This window comes from Acipenser ruthenus, chromosome 31 (genome assembly GCF_902713425.1).
Source record: "Acipenser ruthenus chromosome 31, fAciRut3.2 maternal haplotype, whole genome shotgun sequence".
Classification (NCBI taxonomy): domain Eukaryota; kingdom Metazoa; phylum Chordata; class Actinopteri; order Acipenseriformes; family Acipenseridae; genus Acipenser; species Acipenser ruthenus.
This window is the reverse complement of record NC_081219.1, coordinates 14,945,568-14,971,185: the sequence shown is the minus strand read 5'-3', so window position 1 is coordinate 14,971,185 and position 25,618 is coordinate 14,945,568. Positions and strand designations below refer to the sequence as shown.

Below are 25,618 nucleotides of genomic sequence, written 5' to 3'. Positions count from 1 at the left end.
ACATCCTCCTTTTTTATCATTCAGTTTGTTTCCGTGCTTGGGCTCGTGTTGCTATTGTGTTCTCTCTCTCTCTCTCTCTCTCTCTCTCTCTCTCTCTCTCTCTCTCTCTCTCTCTCTCTCTCTCTCTCTCTCTCTCGAGCAGTTTTTGCAGAGATTAATAAACCAGCTGTAACGTTGTATATAGCATTACACTATTTTGTTACTCCCCTCGGCTTCAGTTGCCTCTTGCTGGTTCTGTCCAGTAATTATGCTTTAACAATACAAGGATAAATAAAAGCGCTAGCCTTCTACGTCACATATCTCATTACTCCCACGCATGCTTGGAATGTTATATAGGAGATATATACATGTATAGAGGCCGATATGCATATATTTGTTTTTCATAAAATGCAGTAATCCAAGTCTTCTGTTATTAAGCATACATGCTGATAAATGAACAATCGCTAACGCATAAACGATGCAGTTCTGCGGCCGAGCTGGTTAGCAATGCGCATCTCTGACAAGCCTGTGTGCTCTGACTGTGCACAGATGTTGTATCTGCGCTGCGTGCCAACGAGCGAGCCAGCCAGACATCAAACCCCGGCCCCGGGGATACGTTACACTGGTTATACTTTCAATTGGAAAACCTCGGAGAGATTGACAAGGATTTTAGAGCATTTCACTTTTGGCTGTGGATTCTGTAGTATAGTTTAATATACGGCGGGGTCTTCGCAAGACCTGCTCCCCCTCTCCACCCTCTTCTCTCCCGTCGCTGCTGCACACTCCTCCGCATCACACATGATGGACCCAAGCTTTCTCATCTTTCTGCTCTACGTGATGATCATCCACGAGCTGGTGTGCGGATTGATGGAACACCAGAGGCAGGCGACCAAGCCGAAAAAACAGCCGGGCCCCGTGTGGACATCTGGGTAAGCAGGGTAGAGAAGTCAACATCCTTCACTCAGTAATGCATACAATATACTTAACCCTATGGGAGTCTATAATGTAGCCTGTTATTATTAATAATAATAATAATAATAATAATAATAATAATAATAATAATAATAATAATAAATAATAATAATAATATCATCATCATCATCATCATCATCATCATCATCATCATCATCATCATACTGGGCTGGCTTGAAATGAAGGCTTTCTGAAAAGTGTTATATGGGTGTGCAGTAGCCGAGAACAGCACTCCGTTGAATATTGCCTGTGTTGCACTGTGATCACCTTCCCTTTGGCGGTGTGTGGGTTAGTGTCCAGTTTCGTGAATATTTGAACACATCTATCCAGTTATTGGTGCAAAGCGTTACTGGGTGCGTCTGTTCATCGCAGCGTCTGTCCAAGGCTGGCGCGGATAAGCATTGCTGCTGATGTCTGCCAGCGCGGTTCGCATTTGAAGGGGAAGCTGTCATTATTTAGATCTGGTTTGGGTTTCTTTCGCTCCCGAAGATGGCTGTGCACTCATCAGTGCACGCTGTTAAGTGACATGTGTACACTCCTTCTCTCATACAGATAGTGTATGGAATGTGATAGTGGGCTCTGTGGAAGACAAGCTGGCATCCACTCCACCAGGGGTCAGAGTGGGTGCCCACGAGTGGGTTGGCTGTATCGCATCAAAATCAGGGTCTGCTATATAGTATAATATAATACAGATAATGATATACTAATAATACTGTACGAAGAGAGATATCTACAATGTGGGTTTCATTTGATCACTGAAATCCTATTACACTTGTACGCGCTAAAAATAAATGACTGTATCATAACGGTACTTCACAATGAAGGAAGTGAATGGTTTTCATACAATGACTATCCTGAAAAAATACCATATTTTTAATGTAAATGTATTGGCTTTTTTTTAATTACGGTAAAAGTTGTTCAATATTAATGTAAAATATACTTTGCACCTTTTAAAATGTTGTCTTTTAATAATTTGACAATATACTCTACAATTAGAATGCAGTTTTATTAAGTCAATATTCGGGTAAACTTACTTTAAAAATGCATACAACATATGGTGCACTGTACAATATGGTATAGCTTTTGTGTTTCACATCATTAAAAATTAATTGTACATTTTCTTTTGAGATGACTCATCAAAGGCAGAAACACAAGAAGTGATGTGATCTGAAAACGCGCTCACTCCAACACACAATACTAAACTCGAACACCCTGCTATTCAATGTAGATCTCTATCTCTCAATGTGCAGCTCTGTATCTGAATGTATAGTATTGTAAATACGCTAATTGCGCGTTTCTGTACTTCATTTGTGACGCAAGTTTTCTGTATTTCTCCTAGCTACAGGAGGTCAGCTATCCGGGGGACCCTGAGATTCACCAGGCAGCCCACCAAGACAGAGAGACCACGGGACTGGAGGAAAAGTGGCAGGATAGTGAGGAAAGCCTGAGAGAGATCTGTTTGCGTTCTCATAATTAACCGCAAAGGACTCGTTTTGCTGTGCTGTTCTCACAGGCGCTCTGGAGACGACAGAAGCGCTCTGCTCTTTGATGAAGCCGCTGCTGCTGGTCGTGCGTTATAATTTACCGTCGTCATAACAGCACGCCTCCCGCGGGGGGGGTGGGGTGGGGGGGGGGGACAACTGAAAAAGGAAGAATGAAAACTACCTGTATCTATTTGTGCATTTATTTATTTATTTATGGATTTGTTTGTGAACTTAACCCATCTCATCTCTCTTACTTGTCTTGTATTTTTTGTGTATTTATTATAACACTATAGTTTCCTGATCCCTGAAACCTCCTTTGGAAATCTCATAAAATCATGTTGGTGTATTCAGCTGATTTGTGCATCTCTCAGTGACATTGATCTAAAGGTGTTTTTTTTTATTTTATTCTCTTTTGTGCAATTGGTACCGCTCATCGCTTCCTGCGCTGTAGGTCACAGACTGATTGCAGTTAGACCCTTGGAAGAACCCTGCTCCATACAGCACAGGCTCGGGCTCTGCTTTAAAAGCAAACAAAACAAAGTGAAATTAGAGATCATCGGCCCGCTCTGAAAACCTGCCACGGCACAAACAGGTTTTGCAGCATTACTGTGTGTGTGTGATTTCATTTGAATATTAAACACAGCCGCTATTAATAACTTCGGTGGGGGTGATTGCATGAGAATGGAACTGGCACATTCTTTCAAGGTGACAGTGTGTCTTGTGTGAAGTCTCACGAAGGTAGATGAACCCGTTCTGAGCTCAAGCGCTGCATGTTTTTCTTTTTCTTTCTATCTGTAAATCCTAGAGCCGGCACTGCTCAGGTAACACCTGTTATCTCACTCTTCCAGTGGAAATGGGCAGCGAATAAAACTAGCTGAGAGAGTCACACGTGTGCTGATCATGCTCTGGATGCCCTAGATACCTGATACTTCAGATACTTAATCGAATCCACTCCAGGTGGGGCTAAAACTAGTATGGTGAGCTATATATATATATAATATATATATATATATATATATATATATATATATATATAATATATATATATATATATATATATATATATATATATATATATATATATATATAGATATATATATATGACAGCCCCTGCAAAGAATCATTTCAATAGAACGATGTGTTTAAAATAGAGGAAGTCCTCGCCCTTGGTATCCCCTTGTTTCACTTTCCCTATTCCTGCAGCTTGTTAGGTCAGATTCAGCAGCATTTGTTTGAATGTTCAATAGAGCACTGTCAGGTTGTGTTTTCCCCTGCCCGTTTTATTCAAACATATACAGTACCTACACACTTGAATTCAAACTGAGGATTATATTGTGGAAGATAAGTAGATGAACTGGCTGGGGCCCAGTTAGACATGTGCCTCAATGCTTTGATACCACAAGAAGAATATTGTTTCAAACTGACCTGACAGGGGCAAAGCTCAAACAGTCTTTACATGATTTTAAATGCGTGCAAACCAGAAATACTGCAAAAGAAAAAAAATCCTTTCTTCTTTTTAACAAATAACAGCAGGCCAATACAAGACATAACAACTATATCTGTGGGACTAAGAGGAACCTGCATCAAAGTAGCGAATATGAAAACTTGCTGCTTCCTTTCTGAGTGACAGTTCCACAGCAGATAAGATCTCGGTTCTCTTAACAGTAGGCTGGAAGCATGCAGAGTTATTAAAACCTCCAGACCCACATTGCTTCCTATGCAGTTCGGAGCAGAGCATAGCCCCCCTCACACAGTACTAGGTAAGTGCATTGAAGCTCAGTTAAACTAAAGAGTGTGTCTAGGATGTACAAATGTAGACGCTGGCGATTTTTCAATGCAAAAAAAATGACCTGTACAGAATATGTACCCATAGATTTCTGTGTGTTTTTTTGTGATTATTTATTTTTAATAATTACAAGTGTTGAGTATTATTTTGAAATCATTTAAATTATTTGGTAAAACTTTTTTAAGGTCTGTGCCTTCATCTGTGATCACGGCACTAGCAAAATGTTTCTTCTGAGTTTGACCTTACGATATGTTTTTGAATTTAAGGAGGAATGTTTTTTTTTTGTTTGTTTTTTTTCGCCCTTTTTGAATAAGTTAGTGGATTTACATGAGCTACTGGAATTCAATCTGCTGGTTCATTTGAGTCTGCATTTCCCTCTAGTCTTTACTCTGATTTCAAGTGTTGCTGCAACAGATCATCAAAGACATTTATTCTCAGTTTTTCCCCCAAAATGTCCAGGTTTTATAAAAGCTGCAGGTCGGCACAAATGTTCCTACATCATCAATCATGTTAAAATTCTGATTACACTGAGAAAAACATTTGGTCAAGACGCTTATGCAAATAACATTCAAAAAATATTTTAGTGTGATGTGGGTCTGTCTGTTTAACATACTGTTATTAAGTACAGATATTGGTTCACTGTCAACAGCTTTAAACAGTAGTTTGCATTCACAAAGAACTACAGTAGGTGAGCTGCTGAGCTGATCACTAACCTCTTTAGCCCACGCTGCAGTGCTCACTGCAAACTGTCTCACTCAAGGTTAATGAGACGGAAGGTCTCTGTAAGACACTAGGGCTAGTAGACAGGAGTGTGTGCACTGAGGAAAGCACTGGCTGAAACATTGGTCTCCTGCTGCTTCTCTCTGCATGCTCAAGCCCGTTTCTATTTGTGTTTTAATTGAATCGCTGACAGGAAATTCTGCATCAGTGTCTTTTCTTGTCGCTTGAGGTCATGCGCCTTTTCTTGTAAATCTTTAAATAAGACTCTACCGCTCTGTGTAAATCTCACTGGTCCAGTTTGATGAATTTTGTTAAAGCGTGTGGTGGGTTGATCATTAAATACTGCATATTTGGAGATATATAATTTGGAGATGTCATCACAATCAGGATTCCAACTGTCACTCCGTTATGATGTGGTTTATGGAAAAGTATGAAACATTCTAAACATTAAAACCTTTCATTGTAGTTTCAGCAATGAGCCAGCAGATGGCACTGTGTGTTATGCAAAAATTCCATTACAAGAGAATGTATAAAACAACAGGGGAATAACTATCAGCCGTAATTGCAATTGAAGGAAAAGTTGAATCCAAAAGTTCACAGAAAAAAAACACTGGTCTTTTTTCCTCTTGTAGGTAATAAAAACTCATTCATCCCACCCTTCCCTTGCCTCCCCGCTCTGTCCGCAGTGAACCATGAATAGCAGCCTCCTCCATGTCAACGGCACCTTTTCGTGCCCTGCTGAGCCCCAGTCCATCATCATCCCGATCTTCCTGATCCTGGTCTTCCTGGGCGGCTTCATCCTCAACAGCGCCAGCCTGTGGATCTTCTGCTTCCGTATCCCGCGGTGGAACTCGGGAATGATCCTCCAGTTCCACCTGGCCCTGAGCGACGCCATGGTCACCCCAGCCGCCCCGTTCATGGCGATCTACTACTCCCTGGGCAGCCACTGGTCCTTCGGACCGTTCCTGTGCCAGCTCAAAGTGTTCCTTCTCAGTACCCACCTGTACAGCAGCATCTACTTCCTCATGCTGATCAGCGTGCACCGCTACGTGGCCGTGGTGCACTACAGCAGGGTGTCCCGGATGAAGAGAAAAGAGTTTGTTCACAAACTCTGCCTGGGCGTGTGGTTCTTCCTCTTCATCAAAGGCACGGCCTTCTTCTTCGTCCTGGAGACCACCCAGGTGGGCAACCACACCAAGTGCCTGAGCATCTACCAGGACCAGCTGACCAGCGTCTACTTCATCATGAACTTCGTGCTCCTGGTCCCCGGGTTCCTGGTCCCCTTCGCCATCTCCATCACCTGCTACAGCCTCCTGGTTTCCTCCGTCTCCAAGATGAAAACCAACACCCTCAAGGGGAAGGTCATAAAGACCAAGTCCCTGAAAATGATCGCTGTCTGCATGAGCATCTTCGTGGCCTGCTTCACGCCCCTGCACGTGGCCCGCACCCTCGGCGTTGTGGTGAAGAGGTTCTTCCCCAGCTCCTGTGCGCTGCTCACCCAGGTGGAGAGCGCTTACTACATATCCTGGACTCTAGCTGGGGCCAACTGCTGCCTGGACCCCTTGCTGTACTGCTTCGGGTCAGAGAAATTCAACGAGTCCTTCAAGAGCTCGCTGAACAGGATCGGGTTCCGCTTTCACAGGCCTGCGGCTCCAAGGGGAGGGACAGCACGAGCCAGAGCATGACTACCAGGGCTGGCACCACAGCGCTCCAGGAGGCTTGAAGGCTCGCGTCTTAATGTTCATGACATTTCTGGGACAAATGCTTGCTTTGATTGCAAGCTCCGGCAATCGAAAGCACTAGAAGATGGACTGCAAGTCAATTTTAAGTGTTTTTTTATTGTAATAGGTGTACAGCAGTGTGCGCTTTTGGCATCAGGTGTGGACTGACCCTGTTATATCAGCTAGCCAAACATTTTATATACATTATATATATATATATATATATATATATATATATATATATATATATATATATAGGTAATTGTATGTAAAAAATAATGTGATATCTTGTAACAATTGTAAGTCGTCCTGGATAAGGGCGTCTGCTAAGAAATAAATAATAGTAATTATATATATATATATATATATAATCGAATATTACTTAACATTAAATTAAAAAATAATAATCATGACAGTCTGAACCAGTCAATTTGGTCACAGGTAACATTATTGCAGATCAGAGCAGCTTTAAATCCACTATATAATCTGCAGAGACTGGTTTCACAGACCATGATTAGCACTAATCTCTGTCCTAAATGAACTTTGGGCAATCCAAGCTTGGTGCTGATCTGTAAAAACCAGCCACAAAACTATGAAAAATGACAGACTGTATCCGGCTTCTAGATCCTGCCTTGTAAAGGGTTCTTGTGGCAAGTCATGGTAGAAGCACAGCGATGAAGTCCTGGGATGTGAAAGCATGTTGAAACCTTGGTGCACTGTAGGAAAGTCTGGTGAATGCAGCCCTGCACAAGCTCAGCTATTCTGCACAGTGTCAGTACTTTCCCAGTTTTGGTAGCTATGTGGGGAGTTTTCATTGTTCCTCTAATTAACCACAACCACAGGCACTCTCGTACAAGGAGCTTTGAGTGGCATTGTCTTATTTTGTATTGGAGTGTGCGATTCCTTTGCAGAGGCTCAAGAACACCCTTTGAATACAGCTGAGAAAGGCATTGCGAGTATCGAAGCTTAATTGACATTTTGAAATGTCACGAAGCGAAGGTGTGGAGTCAGGTCTGTGCGTTTCTGTGATGGAAGCAGGGCAGTCCGTTTAAATGCCAGAGCTGCTGAGGGTATGACGTCATCCTCTTCAGGGTTCGTCGCTGGGAAGGACGGTTGTCAGGTATGTAACGTGTGCATACTTTTGAGTCCTGGTTACTTGTTTTGTAAGATTATTGGCTGGCTTCACAGACCCAGATTAGCATTAGTTCTGTTGGGCTGCCTGATGTTACTTTAGGGATGGTAAGCCAAGATCAGTGATAGCTGGGGTCTGTGAAACCAGCCTTAACAGTTTAATTTTACTACAGCAACTGAGGAGAGGGTGTGAATGAGAGGGGTGTGAATTATTATTATTATTATTATTATTATTATTTATTTCTTAGCAGACACCCTTATCCAGGGCGACTTACAGTCGTAAACAAAAATACATTTCAAGAATCAAAGTACAAGTAATAATACAATTAAGAGCAAGATAAATACAATGACTTTGGTTCAAGCAAGTACAAGTATGACAAAATATGATTCAACAATGGAGCAGATAAGTGTCAGTGATAGTTACATCAGGATATAATTAAATACAAAATACTACAGATTAAATAACACTTGACAGATTACAGTACTCTAAAGTACAGGATTAAATGCAGTAAAATAGGGGGCAGATAAGAGCAAGTAAAGCGCATTTAAGGAAGAGTGATAGTGTCCAGAGGGGAAAGAGGAGTTCTACAGGTGCTGTCTGAAGAGATGAGTCTTGAGGAGGCGCCGGAAGGTGGTCAGGGACTGGGCAGTCCTGACATCCATAGGAAGGTCATTCCATCACTGCGGGGCGAGGGTGGAGAAGGAGCGGGCTCTGGAGGCAGGGGAGCGTAGAGGAGGTACAGCCAGACTTCTAGTGCAGGAGGAGCGGAGAGGTCGAGTGGGGGTGTAGGGAGAGGGTCTTTATAAGGTTCACTGTAAGTTTCTATCAAGCATGCCTTGTCTTGTAAGATCTAAACAAACACTTGGGGTATTTTCCTTTACGAAATGGGCAGTTGTATTTTGGGTTTGTTTGTTTATTATAAAGGATATAAGATATCATACACACCCTTTTACAAATGAAATACGCCAATAAATACATCACTAGAGATAAAAGCGTGACGCATGGCTTCCACACACACCAAGTGTTGATGGAGGAACGTTGCCTGTCCTGCAGCCCAGCCCTGAGCTTCGTTTGCGTGGGTGATTTTATTCTACTGCCAAGTCATGAGCAGCGCTGTGTTCTTGTGTTTAGAGAGAGAGAACACACATGACAGTGAAATCACGGTAAAGCACATTAGAAAACTACAAAGCGGTATGTAATTCAATATGTTAACGTAACATTATTCAGCAGGTTTAATTCGACTTTACGAAGCAAAACGAGTTCATCCCGTATAGAGGGTGGTGCAGCACCTTTGGCCATAGCTGTGCTGTGTGTGTACAACTAAGCCGTTATGTCAACACCTGTATTGTGTTATTACTGGAAGCATGCCTCTTGATTAATCGCAGCTCGGTTTGCCCAGCGGTAGGGTCTTGTTCGTTCTTGTTGCTATCTCTGCACAGCACTTTTAATTAACGCACACGTTAAGGAAATATCTGGATTTCCACCGTGTCTGCAATTGCCGGTGCTTCTTTAAAAACAGCTGATAAAGCGACGCTGCAAGTACACGCAGCCGTCAGCGAGATGAACTCACACATCAAGCGCTTTTCTGTGCACAGCAGGGAAACCACAGTGGGTCTGAACACGTGACACAGGCTCACGCTTCATTACGCTCTTTGAGTTCTAGAGTTCTGCTCCTCTGAACTCATCACAAGGGAGCAAAGAGGTTTTAAAAAACAAGCCAGCATTTCATATACGGACACACAGTATTCACAACATGTCCTGAGGACGGGGTTGTTTTTTTTTTTTTTTTAATTTTGAGAACAGTGATCCGGATTTTGTAATCCTATATTATGTGATAGAAATGATTTTTTTTTAAAAGGGCGTTTTTTGTAGTCGTTATTTGTAATCTGTATAAATATAATCCAGCATGGGCATTTTCTGAGAAACCTGATCAAAACGATCCAGATAAAAGATTAAATCGAACTCAAAATATAGGATTATAAAATCCGGATCGCTATTATCCAGATTAAACATTTTGAAAAACCGCCCCCCCCCCCCCCCCCCCCAAAAAAAACTGTTTTTTTTCCCCAGGTCTCCAGCCATTGATGATGTAAAGATACTGGACTGTGTCTCTCCAGGACCAGGGTTGCACGCCCCTGGGCTAGTCGAACTGGTTCTGGCACACAGATCTATCACTCCCCTCCTCAAAAAACCTACCCTCGACCCCACCTCCCTCCAGAGCTACCGTCCTGTCTCCCTCCTACCCTTCCTCTCCAAAACCCTCGAGCGGACTGTACACCGCCAGCTCTCTGCTTTCCTGTCCAACCACTCTCTGCTTGACCCTCTCCAATCTGGCTTCCGCTCTGCTCACTCCACTGAAACCGCCCTTCTCTCTGTCACCAACTCACTTAAGTGTGCCCGAGCTGCCTCTCTCTCCTCTGTCCTAATTCTCCTCGACCTCTCTGCTGCCTTTGACACTGTTGATCACTCTATTCTACTATCATCTCTTGCTGACCTGGGGATCTCTGGCACTGCTCTGGCCTGGTTCTCCTCCTACCTCTCCAACCGCACTTACCAGGTAACCTGGCGTGGAGCAACCTCCACACCTCACCCTCTCTTGACTGGAGTCCCCCAAGGGTCAGTCTTGGGTCCTCTCCTGTTCTCTCTCTACACCCGCTCCCTGGGCCCCCTCATCGCATCCTATGGTTTCTCATACCATTTCTATGCTGATGATGCTCAGATTTTCCTCTCCTTCCCCACCTCTGACTCCACCATCTCCTCCCGTATCTCTACCTGTCTGTCTGCTATTTCCTCCTGGATGCACTCGCATCACCTCAAACTCAACCTCTCTAAATCTGACCTCCTTTTCTTTCCCTCCTCCTCCCCCTCCTCTGATCTCTCTATCTCTGTTCCTCTGGAATCTACCACACTCTCTCCCTCTTCCTCAGCTAAAAACCTTGGAGTCACCCTGGACCCCTGCCTCTCTTATTCCCAGCACATCTCCACTCTGGCACGCACTTGCAGATTCTTCCTGAGCAACATCCGAAGAATCCGACCCTTCCTCACCAACTATGCTACCCAGCTCCTGGTCCAGGCCCTGGTACTCTCCCGCCTAGACTACTGCAACTCCCTCCTGGCTGGCCTCCCTGCGTCCGCCACCCGTCCGCTCCAGCTCATCCAGAACTCTGCTGCTCGCCTGGTGTTCTCTCTACCTCGCTTCGCCCACGCTACTCCACTACTCCGCTCGCTCCACTGGCTCCCGATCACCGCTCGCATCCAGTTCAAGACTCTTGTACTAGCCTACAGATGCCTTGATCAGACTGCACCCAGCTACCTCCAGACCCTCATCTCTCCCTACACCCCCACTCGACCTCTCCGCTCCGCCTGCACTAGAAGACTGGCTCTACCTCCGCTACGCTCCCCTGCCTCCCGAGCCCGCTCCTTCTCCACCCTTGCTCCGCAGTGGTGGAACGACCTTCCTACAGATGTCAGGACTGCCCAGTCCCTGACCACATTCCGGCGCCTCCTTAAGACTCACCTCTTCAAACAGCACCTGTAGAACTCCTCTGTTGTATCCTGGGACACTATCACCCTTCATTTAAATATGCTTTATTTTGCTCTTATCTGCCCCCTATTTTACTGCATTTAATCCTGTACCTCAGAATATTGTAATCTCCCAAGTGTTTAATCTGTAGTATTTTGTACTTAATCATATCCTGATGTAACTATCACTACTTAATCATATCCTGATGTAACTTTCACTATTATCTGCTGTATTATTGAATTGTGGTTTGTCACACTTGAGAATTATTGTATTTCTTGTTCTTATTGTATGACTTATATTGTAACACTTGAATGTATTTGTATTTGCTTGCGATTGTAAGTCGCCCTGGATAAGGGCGTCTGCTAAGAAATAAATAATAATAATAATAATAATGCATCCCCGCAGGCGGGGACACTGCTGCTGTACCCTTGAACAAGGTACTTTACCTAGATTGCTCCAGTAAAAACCCAACTGCATAAATGGGGAATTGTATGTAAAAAAAGAATAAAATAATATAATTGTATGTAAAAAATAATGTGATATCTTGTAACAAGTTTAAGTCGCCCTGGATAAGGGCGTCTGCTAAGGGCATAATAATAATAATAATAATAATAATAATAATAATAATAATAATAATGTGAATAAGCAGCTCATGATCAGATCAGATCAGGGTGATTCACCACTGTGCTCCACACACACCTCCCATAGTATATTAGATGTTGTTTTTTCAAAGCCTCCTCCTGTTAATTTAAACAGTGGTATTTAGGTTTGCCACTGCGCTTAATTGAACAGACCCCAGTATTGCAGGCGTGGCAATAAAGGTTTCTACTTCAGAGCACTTTCACGCGTTCCAGGTTTTAATAGGAGCTTGATTAGTCACAGTGTGTACAGGTGGTAACAAGCCCAGGTAACCCGATACAGGAAAGACAGGTTGGCATTCACCAATTAAAATAACAATGAGAAGGGTTTAGAAACTCACCTTTGAAATGCTACCCTCCCCCCCAAAAATTGCAATTGATCTATTGCAATCAAAAGAGGGTGGGGAAACACAAACCGGTCTACGCTTGTTTATTTTGAAGCAGCTGGGACAGTCCAGAGGTGCTGATGTCAGTACTGCAGACCCGCCTGTGCCGGGTGTCGTCCTACCCAATAGAATCCCTCGTTGCATCATCAGACTCCTCGATAAATTCAAGCGCATTAGACTGGCCGCGGTGTGTTTGAGCTGGGATCAGGCGCTGTAGCTAGTTTGGTGTACTATCTGTGTTCACTCTAGGTAAGCGGTTATTTCCTTCGGGTTTATTATCTTATTGCTTGTTAATGGTATTGTGTGTTAATTGTATATCATTGTTTTCAGTAGATACCAATTCAGGTTCTAATAATAAGTTTCTTGGATTTTAAAGTTTGTTTTAAGAAGGTCCAGCGTGGTTGCCGTGGATTTAGAACACGCTAAAGGTAATGAAAGTCTATGGCGTCGAACAGTTAATAAACTACGTACTACTGTTCATTTTAACGACTAAACTGCTTTCAATAAGTCATTATGTACTAGTAACAAAATAAAAATCTGCCAGAAGACCTTAACTTTAGTTTTATGAAAGTATTTCTATATGTGGTTGATAAGTGCACTGGTCTTTTTGGCAGTACAATGTTCAGCAGTTTAGACGTCATTACTTGGCACGGGTAACAATGTTTAAAATGTTTTTAATGTGTGGGTGGAGAGGGTTATATCCTGAATTAATACAACTGGACAACGTAGTCGAGTACTATCAATTCAGACCCAGGACGTTCGCTTCATTCGAATAAGCGATAGGGTTTGTAGTTTTAAAGCAGACCTGCGTTGATTTTAGTTAGCAGCCTCTTTCACGGAACGAGACGGTCATGTTAACACGTGTACTGACCAGCCAGCTGCCCAGGGAGTTCAGAGGCTGCGACCCCTCGGGTCGAGGCAAAATAAATAGTAGATGTGAATTGTGGAGGAGTCACGTGAATAACGTGAAGTCCAGTGGTGGTGTGTGCACGCCACTGATCTGTGCGCTCGGTCTGTCTTCATGCCACTGGTCACGACACAGACGAGGCGCATTGTAAGGGAGTTGGGTTTAATATATACAGAGTGTGTGTATCTATCTTCATTACAAAACTTAACAGTTAAGACTCGTTTTCTTAAGATGTTTCTGTACATTAAAAAAATATAACAAATACAATCAAAGCCGTGAAACCTGCGAAGCAAAACATCATACCTTTTTAAGTAAAGGTGAGACATCTCGTGGTAGACCATGACCATAAACCATATAGGGCAGCAGTGTGGAGTAGTGGTTAGGGCTCTGGACTCTTGACTGGAGGGTTGTGGGTTCAATCCCCAGTGGGGACACTGCTGCTGTACCCTTGAGCAAGGTACTTTTACCTAGATTGCTCCAGTAAAAACCCAACTGTATAAATGGGTAATTGTATGTAAAAAATAATGTGATATCTGTTTAATGTGAAATAATGTATAATGTGATGTCTTGTAACAATTGTAAGTCGCCCTGGATAAGGGCGTCTGCTAAGAAATAAATAATAATAATAATAATAATAATAATAATAATAATAATAATAATAATAAACCATAAACTGAACACACAAACGCGTTGCGATTAATATACTGGCGGGAATTTAAACGGGTAATGGAAAGATAGCGCAAAGTCACAATCCACATAAAATCTTGCAATAAAAACCTGTTTCTAGGGTCAGGTGACTGTTGGCAACTTGTATTAGAGAAGACAAACCAACCCAGCCGTGTGAATTTAACATGTTGGTATAATCCTCATCCTACTACTATATTAGTATGAAGATTGATGTTTTTTTGGGGAGGCACTGTCTCCCTTGCCTCCTCGAAGGAGCCTCTACTGCTTCATACTATGATGAAAACCACGCCCTGTCTTCGGGAGTTGTTATATCGTTAACTTTGTGACGTCATTGCTGTCTGATTCATCTTTTCAAACCTCAGGGTGTACCATGTATTGCAGTGTGTGTATAAATCTCTTGTCCTGCAGGTTTGACGATGTCTGTGTCTGAGAGCTCCCTGCTGAACAAGGGCGTGAGGGATCAGTATATGAAGCTGCCGCAGGGGGACCGGGTGCAGGTCACCTACGTGTGGATCGACGGCACGGGGGAGGGTCTCCGCTGCAAAACCAGAACGCTGGACAGCGAGCCCAAGTGCCTTGAGGGTGAGGAGGGGAGCTGCTGATCTCTCCTATACACTAGCAAAGCCATCTGCACACTAGCCTGCACCTTTTAATTGCTTTCTTTTTAGAACGAGGTCCAGAACGGGGTATAAAATTTACTGACGGGTTGGGTCTGGTCATCCAAACTGTCAGTTTCCTGCTCAGAACACTTGAGTCTCGGAATTCCTTGTGTAGCTCGAGGGGTTATCAAAAAGCCTTGCATGCAAAGTGACAGTCCAAGCTGTATCTGTGGTGCTGCTTTTCACTGAAATGCTGGAGTGCTAACCAGTGTTTTAAAACCCAGTTTTTAGACTCTTGCTATATTGCATGTCTATTGAGAGTGCCTATCCTGAATTAACACTGACCAAAAATCTCTACACAAAGGGAGGGTGGAGGGGTGCGCCCCGTTAAGCATGTTAAGCACTTTGATAAAAATCCATAGCTATACAGCTCAAGTGCTGAATTCAGGAATGAAACGTCTTCAAGTCGATTTGAAGACCTTTTAAAAAGTGCCGCCTGCTTTCTCATCTCATTGGATTCTTCTCTTCCTAGATATTCCTGAGTGGAATTTCGATGGCTCCAGCACCTACCAGGCTGAGGGTTCGAACAGCGACATGTACCTGATCCCTGTGTGCATATTCAGGGACCCCTTCATCCTGGATCCCAACAAGCTGGTGCTGTGTGAGGTGCTCAAGTACAACAGGAAACCTGCAGGTACCGCATGAGACCTCTGCAGAGGTTTTATACTTGAATCTTCAACAGAAAACTCTCTCCTTTAGTGTGCTGTTACTGTATGCACTATAATCTGCTAAATGTGTTTATAGCTCCAAGTGAGATTGTATGTTCAGCAGGATCAGCTTCTGAATATCACTTGCTCAGATGGAACCAGTGCCCCTGTGTACTGTCTTTTAGTAAAGATACTTAATGTGGTCACTGAAACCTCGCTTTGATAGCCTGCTCATGTGGAAGACTGCCTGTGTTGCAGTGGTGACCAGTGCATGGTATGTTAAAAGGACTAAGGTGTCTACTGGCTTTAGCTCTACATTGTGCTCAGACTGAGACAGATCCATGATCCCTGTGTGTATCTTCTCTGTTTCCCCACAGAGACTAACCTGCGGATGCGGTGTAAGCAGGCGATGGATCTGGCTGCAGACTCGCACCCCTGGTTTGGGATGGAACAGGAGTACACCCTGCTGGGCATTAACAAGCACCCCTACGGCTGGCCGCAGAATGGCTTCCCGGGGCCCCAGGGTAAGGTGTGCCTGCTGATGGCTTTGCATTCCATGGAACTTTATTCTAACTCTACAGCTGGCCAACTTTTTGTTTGTTTTTTGCACATCGCCTACAATTTTTATGATTTTGAGATGTGTTTTATTTAACATGCAAACAAAAACTTCAATGATGCAAGTGTCTAACGGAAGCTGTAGTAATACAGTATTTCATGTTGGATTTTGTTTTTCGTTAAGTATATGGGTGGGGGGATGATGAAGCAAAGGGAGTGCATTCTATAGGGTGATGCAACTTTTGGCCACAACTGTTGGCTCATCTTGCTGCACTGTAGCTTCTGCTTGGCTCTGTGGTTTTGTAACTGCAGTTGACTCTTAGATGTACAGTAGTTTTTGTGTCAACACCTCAACGCTCTACAGCAGTTTAAATGTCTTATTGGCTGAGCTATCTAAGGTCCTTTGTTTTAAGGAAGCCTGGTTTATAATAGCTATCCCTGGGTGTGCTGGTGATGCTATTTTTACATGCTGTGTGGATGTGTTTCCATGGTACCGACAGTGTGCTGTTTGTATCCATGCTGGATTGTGTCTGACATGCCTGGTCTCCTGCAGGTCCTTATTACTGTGGAGTGGGTGCTGACAAAGTGTACGGGAGAGACGTTGTGGAGTCTCACTACAAAGCCTGCATGTACGCAGGGGTCAAGATAGCTGGCTCCAATGCAGAGGTCATGCCATCCCAGGTAAGTGATTCTAAACACACATGATTCTAAACTTAAAAGACTTCAGTTTGCAAGTATAAGATGGAGGAATCGGACTGTGCGGGGAAGATGGTTGAAATCCTCTGTAGCTGCCTTCCACTGCTAATCCATATTGATATACAGGGTGGCCCATAAGAAGGGTTGATATTTTTAGGATGTGCTCTGTTATATCAGGAGGCTTACGCCCTATTGTCTATCTGAACCCTGCATTTATAGGTTTGCATGCTTTCCTCTTTGCTTAACTCTGTCCTTTTTGGTACTTTTTTTTTTTTTTTTTGTTAGATGGTAACATTAAGGGGTCTCGTATGTGCCAAACTAGTTTAAACGTGTCGTCTCCTGTCTCCCAAGGGTTAACCTTAATGCACAGACAGAATGAACACTTGTGCTTCCCTAGTATCATTTCTGAAGAGCTAAGCCTAGCCCAGCTGCAGTCCTGCACTCCTCTGTTATAACTGAGTGTCTGTTGGTTTTCAGTGGGAGTTCCAGGTGGGCCCCTCTGAAGGTATGGATATGGGGGATCACCTCTGGATGGCACGGTTCCTGCTGCACCGTGTGTGCGAGGATTTCGGGGTGGTCGCCACACTGGACCCCAAACCCATCACCGGTAACTGGAACGGAGCGGGCTGCCACACCAACTTCAGCACCGAGGCCATGAGGAACAAGGGCGGACTCCAGTGAGTGCTGTAGCTACTGTAAAGGGCTGGAGGGGTTACAGTGCGCATGGATCTGTGTGTAACGATGGCATTGGCTGTGTTTCCCCCGTTCAAACTGTACATCACTCGAGGGTAATCTACCTGTTCATGCTACTGAACCCCGGAGAGAAACTGTTCTGTAACGATCAGGCTGCCATCCTGATACTAGCCCGTATCCAGCAAGAGACGCAAACAATAGAACAGCTTTTTTCCTTTGTGTTTCGGTAATGTCACGTCTGCCTCTGACCCCTGATGCTTAAAACATATTATTCACACCCAGTTCATTCTCTCTAGTGACGTGTGGCTGCCTGCCTCTGTCCCTTTTTTAAGAGCTGCTGTTACCTTTTTTTGAGTGGTGGTTAAATTAAATTATTTTATTCTGTGAAATAAATTGTAGTGCAAATCGCTGAGTAAATATGTATTTGAAGTGTCTTGCATACAGAAGGAAATCGCATATGCGTAAATGGAGGTATTTATTCATCCACCTGTCTTTTAAGAAGTACTGTTTGAGCCACTTTCTCTCCAGTCTCTAACCAGCTCTCTCTCTCTCTCTCTCTCTCTCTCTCTCTCTCTCTCTCTCTCTCTCTCTCTCTCTCTCTCTCTCTCTCTCTCTCTCTCTCTCTCTCTCTCTCTCTCTCTCTCTCTCTCTCTCTCTCTCTCTCAGGCACATTGAAGAAGCCATCGAGCGTCTGAGCAAGAGGCACGCCTTCCACATCAAGGCTTACGACCCCAAGGGAGGGGCTGACAACTCCCGCAGACTGACAGGCTTCCACGAGACCTCCAGTATCCACGACTTCTCCGCCGGCGTGGCCAACCGAGGGGCCAGCATCCGGATCCCGCGGCAGGTTGGGCAGGACGGCTGCGGCTACTTCGAGGACCGCCGCCCCTCCGCCAACTGCGACCCGTACGCAGTGACTGAAGCCATTATCCGCACCTGCGTCCTGAATGAGACCGGAGACCAGGATGCAGCCTGACTCCCTCCGTCCAGCACAGGACTGGCAATGGCTCTACAGGGATCTGTGTTTTATTGTAGTGCCTGTTCTGAATGTTTGTTAGCTCAGCTGGGTTGAACCAACAAATCTGTCTTTTTGTGTTTTCTTTTGTTTTTGTTTTTAAATAGCTAATGGTTATTTATAAATTTGTTCTGAATTCCAATGGGTCAAAACTCCACTGGTCTAGTTTTAAGGCTTTTACTTTAGTTTCAAGATGCCTAATGCTAATCTGGTTTTAAAATGACATTGACATTCTTCTGTGTAATTGTTTGTCTTTGTTCATTATGAGAACTCCACTTGTTCCTGTGTGTTTGCCTTGTCCCTTTCAACGGCCTTCTAGTTTAATCTAAGCTATTGGCAGTGTAGAGGATGTAGTCCCCAGTACCTCATTTTAATGGTTAAACTTTTAGTTTTGTACAATGGTTAAACTTTCAAATTTCTGAATGGCTGCTCAACACTAAAGTCTCTCCCAGAGTTCATGCATAGTGAAAGGTTGTCAATGTTTGGCACTGTACTTTTTATATGAAGGTTTTGTGTGTTTAAATTTTATGAAATAAATGAACCTGGTCTAGCCGGTCAGTGTCTCTAAAAACTCTGTGCATTGGGTTTTCAAACAGAATCTGTGGGGATTAAAATTGTCCACTAGATGGCTGTATGATACTGGTTTTACTCAAATCCCTGAGGGGGAAGTGACCTAATGCGAGTGGAGAACACATGCAAATAAGAGGCTGCCGCCTAACCCGTCTGCAACACAAACTAATGTTGAGAGAAGCAGCCTTTTGACGTAACCTGCTGCACTCATTAAAGCTGTGTGTAATGTCTGCTTACAGACTGGATTGTAGACAAGTGTGGACTGGACCAGCTGAGATGCACTTTTCCAGCCTGGTTTCATGGTGCGTATGGAAACGTAGCTGTGCTGTCTGCCAGACTAGAATCAGCTCCCAAAGGGGAAGTTCAGACTCTTCAGCAAAGACAATGGAAATAAAGGGCTAGTCCAGGGATGGAGAGCCTGCGTTCTGGAGAGCCTAGAAGCGTCTTCTAGCTTTCATTCTGCCCGAGTTCTCAATGACAATTGAACCAATTAGCTTCTTAATGAGGGAGGGAACTAAAATAAAGTTTCCCAGGTCTTTAGCCTTTTGAATTTTCAAAGATACTTGGAAAACCTGTTGGATCGTGTCTCTCCAGGAGCAGGGTTGCACACCCTTGGGCTAGTTGAATGGTTCCTGGCACACATACATTCCTGCAGATAAAGATGTGGTCTAGGGACTGTTTTCTGTGTTGAATAAAGAAGCTGCTCCTGATCAGATCAGTTGCAGGCTGAGGTGGCCAAGGCAATTCCCACGCCTAGGACCATGTCCTGGAGCCTGTGGGAACCATCAGCCCTGGACAGGGGAGATTCACCTCTTTGTGCTCCACACACACCTCCCATAGTATGTAAGATGGGGTTTATTTTTCATTTATTTACCCCCACCCCCAGAAATCCCCTTCTATTAATTTAAACAGTGGTCCTTGGGTCTGCAACTGGGCTCTATTGAATAGAAGCCAATATTCCAGGGATGGAAAGAAGACTCCTGTTGCATAGTAGTTTTACCCTTTCCAGGTTTTACGATGAGCTTGATTAGCCCTTGTTTTATAGGTAACAAGTTCAGGTGTGTTATTAAACAATTTGTTCAAAAAAAAAAAATAAAGTGTCAAATTTAGAATGAGAAGGATGCAAACCCCACCCCCAAATATTCATATTTCCTCCAGGTGTCCCGCTTACCCAATAGAATCCCTTTCTGCATCAGGCTGGTGGAGCAGGAAAAGTATAAAATCCACTGGTTTATGTTTGTAGTGCAATGAGAACAGTAATTCTAGTTAACGTTTCAGCTTACTTTATTTTGTTTGTCTGGCCAGCTGTTTTATCTTAGGTAAGTTCAACCGCACCCTATTTTTTAATTTCTTTATGATGCTATAGCTTCATGCTTGTTTAGTTTGTTCGTTTGTGGTTTTTCACTTATTACACATTTGGGGGTAGATATTAACGTGTGTTTGATCTCATTCAAGTTTTAGTAATGTCTTGGATTATAATTTTTAAAATGTGTGCGTTGGGTAAGTTTGATACTGAGAATAACTGGAATCCAGCGTGGTGGTCATGAGATTCATGAACACACTTTAATTCTCTGATTTTTAAACCATCTGTGGCATCAAAATCAGGGGTAAAATAATTGGGCATACTAAATAAAAAATAATAAAAATCTAAGGGAAAACAAACTGATGTTTTGCTTTATAACGTGAGAATAGGCCGGCATTGAGTTAGCAACCTCTTTCCCACAGGAGAGTCATGTTAGCACCTGCCCAGATAGTTTAGGGGATGCAGAGTTGCGACCCCTCAGGTTTGGACAAAATAAACTTGAGTGTCACGTAGTACAAGTGTACCATGCATCGGACTGCGGGTAGAGTTTCACAAGGGTGCTGTATGAGATGAGCTGACATCTACTCCACAAGAGAGCAGGCGTGGGAAGCCACTAGTGGGCTGACTGGCTGTTTAACTAGGAGATTTACCCATTGAGACCTGAAGCCTCATTTACAAGAAGGTCCTGGAAAACAACAGATGGATAGTTGCAAAGTACAAACAACACATTAAAAAACATGTCTAGTTCAAGGTTAACTGGCAGCATACAGAGGTGTTAATGTGGACTACAGGAGAAGCATTGGCTGGAGGTTCTAAGCAATTCCCAAATGCGATATTTACACCGGAGACAGAAAGATTATCCGATTCCATCTTCATATTCTTCGGGAGTTGAAATGGCTCTAAGCTTTGATGTGACATCATTGCTGTCTGATGCAAATGATTTTATGATGGCAGTGTCACATGACTCTCTGTATTGCAGTGTGTGTATAAATCTCTTGTCCTGCAGGTTTGACGATGTCTGTGTCTGAGAGCTCCCTGCTGAACAAGGGCGTGAGGGATCGGTATATGAAGCTGCCGCAGGGGGACCGGGTGCAGGTCACCTACGTGTGGATCGACGGCACGGGGGAGGGTCTCCGCTGCAAAACCAGAACGCTGGACAGCGAGCCCAAGTGCCTTGAGGGTGAGGAGGGGAGCTGCTGATCTCTCCTGTACACTAGCAAAGCCATCTGCACACTAGCCTGCACCTTTTAATTGCTTTCTTTTTAGAACGAGGTCAGAACAGGGTATAAAATTTACTGACGGGTTGGGTCTGGTCATCCAAACTGTCAGTTTCCTGCTCAGAACACTTGAGTCTCGGAATTCCTTGTGTAGCTCGAGAGGTTATCAAAAAGCCTTGCATGCAAAGTGACAGTCCAAGCTGTATCTGTGGTGCTGCTTTTCACTGAAATGCTGGAGTGCTAACCAGTGTTTTAAAACCCAGTTTTTAGACTCTTGCTATATTATTGCATGTCTATTGAGCGTGCCTATCCTGAATTAACACTGACCAAAACAATCTCTTTACACAAAGGGAGGGTGGAGGGGTGCGCCCCGTTAAGCATGTTAGCACTTTGATAAAAATCCATAGCTATACAGCTCAAGTGCTGAATTCAGGAATGAAACGTCTTCAAGTCGATTTGAAGACCTTTTAAAAAGTGCTGCCTGCTTTCTCATCTCTTTGGATTCTTCTCTTCCCAGATATTCCCGAGTGGAATTTCGATGGCGCCGGCACCTCCCAGGCTGAGGGTTCGAACAGCGAAAAGTACCTGATCCCTGTGTGCATATTCAGGGACCCCTTTATCCTGGATCCCAACAAGCTGGTGCTGTGTGAGGTGCTCAAGTACAACAGGAAACCTGCAGGTACCGCACGAGACCTCTGCAGAGGTTTTAAACTTGAGTCTTCATCAGAAAACTCTCTCCTTTAGTGTGCTGTTACTGTATGCACTATAATCTGCTAAATGGGTTTATAGCTCTAAGTGAGCTTTGAGCTACTGAAGACCTGTGTATTGTATGTTCAGCAGGATCAGCTTCTGAATATCACTTGCTCAGATGGAACCAGTGCCCCTGTGTACTGTCTTTTAGTAAAGATACTCAATGTGGTGACTGAAACCTCGCTTTGACAGCTTATTGATAGCCTGCCCATGTGGAAGACTGCCTGTGTTTCAGTGGTGACCAGTGCATGGTATGTTAAAAGGACTAAGGTGTCTACTGGCTTCTCTGTTTCCCCACAGAGACTAACCTGCGGATGCGATGTAAGCAGGCGATGGATCTGGCTGCAGACTCGCACCCTTGGTTTGGGATGGAACAGGAGTACACCCTGCTGGGCATTAACAAGCACCCCTACGGCTGGCCGCAGAATGGCTTCCCGGGGCCCCAGGGTAAGGTGTTCCTGCTGATGGCTTTGCATTCCATTTGTTTTGTTTTAACATGCAAACAAAAACTTCAATGATATTGCAAGTGTCTAACGGAAGCTGTAGTAGTACAGTATTTCGTTAAGTATGGGGGGGGGATGATGAAGCAAAGGGAGTGCATTCTATAGGATGATGCAACTTTTGGCTACAGCTGTTGGCTCATCTTGCTGCACTGTAGCTTCTGCTTGGCTCTGTGGTTTTGTAACTGCAGTTGACTCTTAGATGTACAGTGGTTTTTGTGTCAACACCTCAACGCTCTACAGCAGTTTAAATGTCTTGTTGGCTGAGCTATCGAAGGTCCTTTGTTTAAGGAAGCCTGGTTTATAATAGCTATCCCTGGGTGTGCTGGTGATGCTATTTTTACATGCTGTGTGGATGTGTTTCCATGGTACCAACAGTGTGCTGGTTGTATCCATGCTGGATTGTGTCTGACATGCCTGGTCTCCTGCAGGTCCTTATTCCTGTGGAGTGGGTGCTGACAAAGTGTACGGGAGAGACGTTGTGGAGTCTCACTACAAGGCCTGCATGTACGCAGGGGTCAAGATAGCTGGCTCTAATGCAGAGGCCATGCCATCCCAGGTAAGTGTGCCTGTTGCTGCTTTTGAATTGCCAAACATACATGATTCTAAACTTAAAAGACTTCAGTTTGCAAGTATAAGATGGAGGAATCGGGCTTCCACTGCTAATCCATATTGATATACAGGGTGGCCCATAAGAAGGGTTGATATTTTTAGGATGTGCTCTGTTAAATCAGGAGGCTTACGCCCTATTGTCTATCTGCACCCTGCATTTATAGGTTTGCATGCTTTCCTCTTTGCTTAACTCTGTCCTTTTTGGTACTTTTTTTTTTTTGTTTGTTAGATGGTAACATTAAGGGGTCTCGTATGTGCCAAACTAGTTTAAACGTGTCGTCTCCTGTCTCCCAAGGGTTAACCTTAATGCACAGACAGAATAAACACTTGTGCTTCCCTAGTATCATTTCTGAAGAGCTAAGCCTAGCCCAGCTGCAGTCCTGCACTCCTCTGTTATAACTGAGTGTCTGTTGGTTTTCAGTGGGAGTTCCAGGTGGGCCCCTCTGAAGGTATGGATATGGGGGATCACCTCTGGATGGCGCGGTTTCTGCTGCACCGTGTGTGCGAGGATTTCGGGGTGGTCGCCACGCTGGACCCCAAACCCATCACCGGTAACTGGAACGGAGCGGGCTGCCACACCAACTTCAGCACCGAGGCCATGAGGAACAAGGGCGGACTCCAGTGAGTGCTGTAGCTACTGTAAAGGGCTGGAGGGGTTACAGTGCGCATGGATCTGTGTGTAACGATGGCATTGGCTGTGTTTCCCCCGTTCAAACTGTACATCACTCGAGGGTAATCTACCTGTTCATGCTACTGAACCCCGGAGAGAAACTGTTCTGTAACGATCAGGCTGCCATCCTGATACTAGCCCGTATCCAGCAAGAGACGCAAACAATAGAACAGCTTTTTTCCTTTGTGTTTCGGTGATGTCACATCTGACTCCTGATACTTAAAACATTAGTCACACCCAGTTAATTCTCTCTAGTGAGGTGTGGCTGCCTGCCTCTCTGTCCCTTTCACAGCTGCTGGTATACATGCTGTTCATAAGAAACAACACCTGTGGGTTTATGACAGTACATTTTTCTAACTTTGCGTGATCCTACCCCCCCCTTTTGCCAAACCTCATGTAGGTATTTTGTCAGGGTGCAGGCAACCCCAGGAGAGCAGTCCTGTTCTGTAAAATAGAGATCTGGATGTCTTCTTGGAAACAGTTAGCAGATTTTGCAGTTTTTTTATTGTTGGCATCGTGTTTTTAAAACACAGTTATCTTTGAGTGTTGGACTTGGTGGTTAAATTAAATTATTTTTATTTTATTTTATCATGAAAATAAATTGCAGTGCAAATTGTTGAGTAAATATGTATTTGGAGTGTCTTACATACAGAAGGAAATCGCATGTGCATAAATGGAGGTATTTATTCATCCAACTATCTTTTTAAAAAATATTGTTTGCTGAGCCACCTTGTCTCTCCAGTCTCTAACCATCTCTCTCTCTCTCTCTCTCTCTCTCTCTCTCTCTCTCTCTCTCTCTCTCTTTCTCTCTCTCTCTCTCAGGCACATTGAAGAAGCCATCGAGCGTCTGAGCAAGAGGCACGCCTTCCACATCAAGGCTTACGACCCCAAGGGAGGGGCTGACAACTCCCGCAGACTGACAGGCTTCCACTCGACCTCCAGTATTCACGACTTCTCCGCCGGCGTGGCCAACCGAGGGGCCAGCATCCGGATCCCGCGGCAGGTTGGGCAGGACGGCTGCGGCTACTTCGAGGACCGCCGCCCCTCCGCCAACTGCGACCCGTACGCAGTGACTGAAGCCATTATCCGCACCTGCGTCCTGAACGAGACCGGAGACCAGGATGCAGCCTGACTCCCTCCGTCCAGCACAGGGCTGGCAATGGCTCTACAGGGATCTGTGTTTTATTGTAGTGCCTGTTCTGAATGTTTGTTAGCTCAGCTGGGTTGAACCAATAAATATGTCTTGTTATTAAATCTATAGCTTATTTAAATGACTCTTTTCTTTGTCCAAGAGTTTTAACGCATAGTCTGAAAATGTTGTTTCAATAAGATTAATGTTTTGAACTGTACTTCAGTATAAAATCATTATTTGTATTGATTTATTAGGATCGTGTTCACTTTAATTTATGAAATAAATACAACGGGTGCCGTTTCAAGTACAGAAGTGGTGTGGCCAGTCGGTGTGTCTAGAACTCCCAAGAATGCCGTGGGCGGGGCATTCTTTTAAAACAGTTACTGTACTGGGATTTTTGCCCTGGTACGTGTGATTAAAAATCGTCCACTAGATGGCAGTGTATGATAATGGTTCCACTCAGCAGGAGCCCTGAGTTAAAGCTGATTTTGCTGGGGGGGGGGGGGGGTGGCGTCATTATTCTGTGAAAGCAGCCACTCTGTTTGACTCCATCAGTAGTTTTGAGTGTTTGTTACTGTAACCCTGACCCTGAGCTGTCAGACAGGCTCTCCCACAGCAGACACCAATGCAGTAACTGTCGACATGGTAATGACTGTTGCTGAAT

General features: G+C 44.2%; 3 protein-coding genes across 4 annotated transcripts; all 3 read left to right on the top strand.

The window, feature by feature from the left end:
- The first annotated feature begins 3,666 nt into the window (after positions 1 to 3,666).
- LOC117396874 (P2Y purinoceptor 4) lies at positions 3,667 to 6,846 on the top strand. The gene is made up of 2 exons (XM_033995145.3): positions 3,667 to 4,195; positions 5,628 to 6,846. Exon 2 carries the CDS (start codon positions 5,634 to 5,636, stop codon positions 6,624 to 6,626), a length of 993 nt encoding a protein of 330 aa, XP_033851036.3. The 5' UTR covers positions 3,667 to 4,195; positions 5,628 to 5,633; the 3' UTR covers positions 6,627 to 6,846.
- A 5,573-nt stretch (positions 6,847 to 12,419) lies between these two features.
- LOC117396912 (glutamine synthetase-like) lies at positions 12,420 to 18,755 on the top strand. The gene is made up of 7 exons (XM_034909151.2): positions 12,420 to 12,590; positions 14,344 to 14,517; positions 15,067 to 15,228; positions 15,619 to 15,765; positions 16,350 to 16,477; positions 16,970 to 17,169; positions 17,852 to 18,755. The coding sequence occupies exons 2-7, from the start codon at positions 14,352 to 14,354 to the stop codon at positions 18,159 to 18,161; spliced, it is 1,113 nt and encodes a 370-aa protein (XP_034765042.2). The 5' UTR covers positions 12,420 to 12,590; positions 14,344 to 14,351; the 3' UTR covers positions 18,162 to 18,755.
- A 129-nt stretch (positions 18,756 to 18,884) lies between these two features.
- LOC117396913 (glutamine synthetase-like) lies at positions 18,885 to 25,081 on the top strand. 2 transcript variants are annotated; one of them, XM_059005310.1, is made up of 7 exons: positions 18,885 to 19,072; positions 21,080 to 21,253; positions 21,808 to 21,969; positions 22,341 to 22,487; positions 22,972 to 23,099; positions 23,574 to 23,773; positions 24,645 to 25,081. In XM_059005310.1, the coding sequence occupies exons 2-7, from the start codon at positions 21,088 to 21,090 to the stop codon at positions 24,952 to 24,954; spliced, it is 1,113 nt and encodes a 370-aa protein (XP_058861293.1). In that variant the 5' UTR covers positions 18,885 to 19,072; positions 21,080 to 21,087; the 3' UTR covers positions 24,955 to 25,081. The 2 variants fall into 2 exon arrangements, with proteins under 2 accessions (XP_058861293.1, XP_058861292.1); XM_059005309.1 differs by lacking the exon at positions 18,885 to 19,072 and adding an exon at positions 20,007 to 20,089.
- Positions 25,082 to 25,618: the final 537 nt, after the last annotated feature.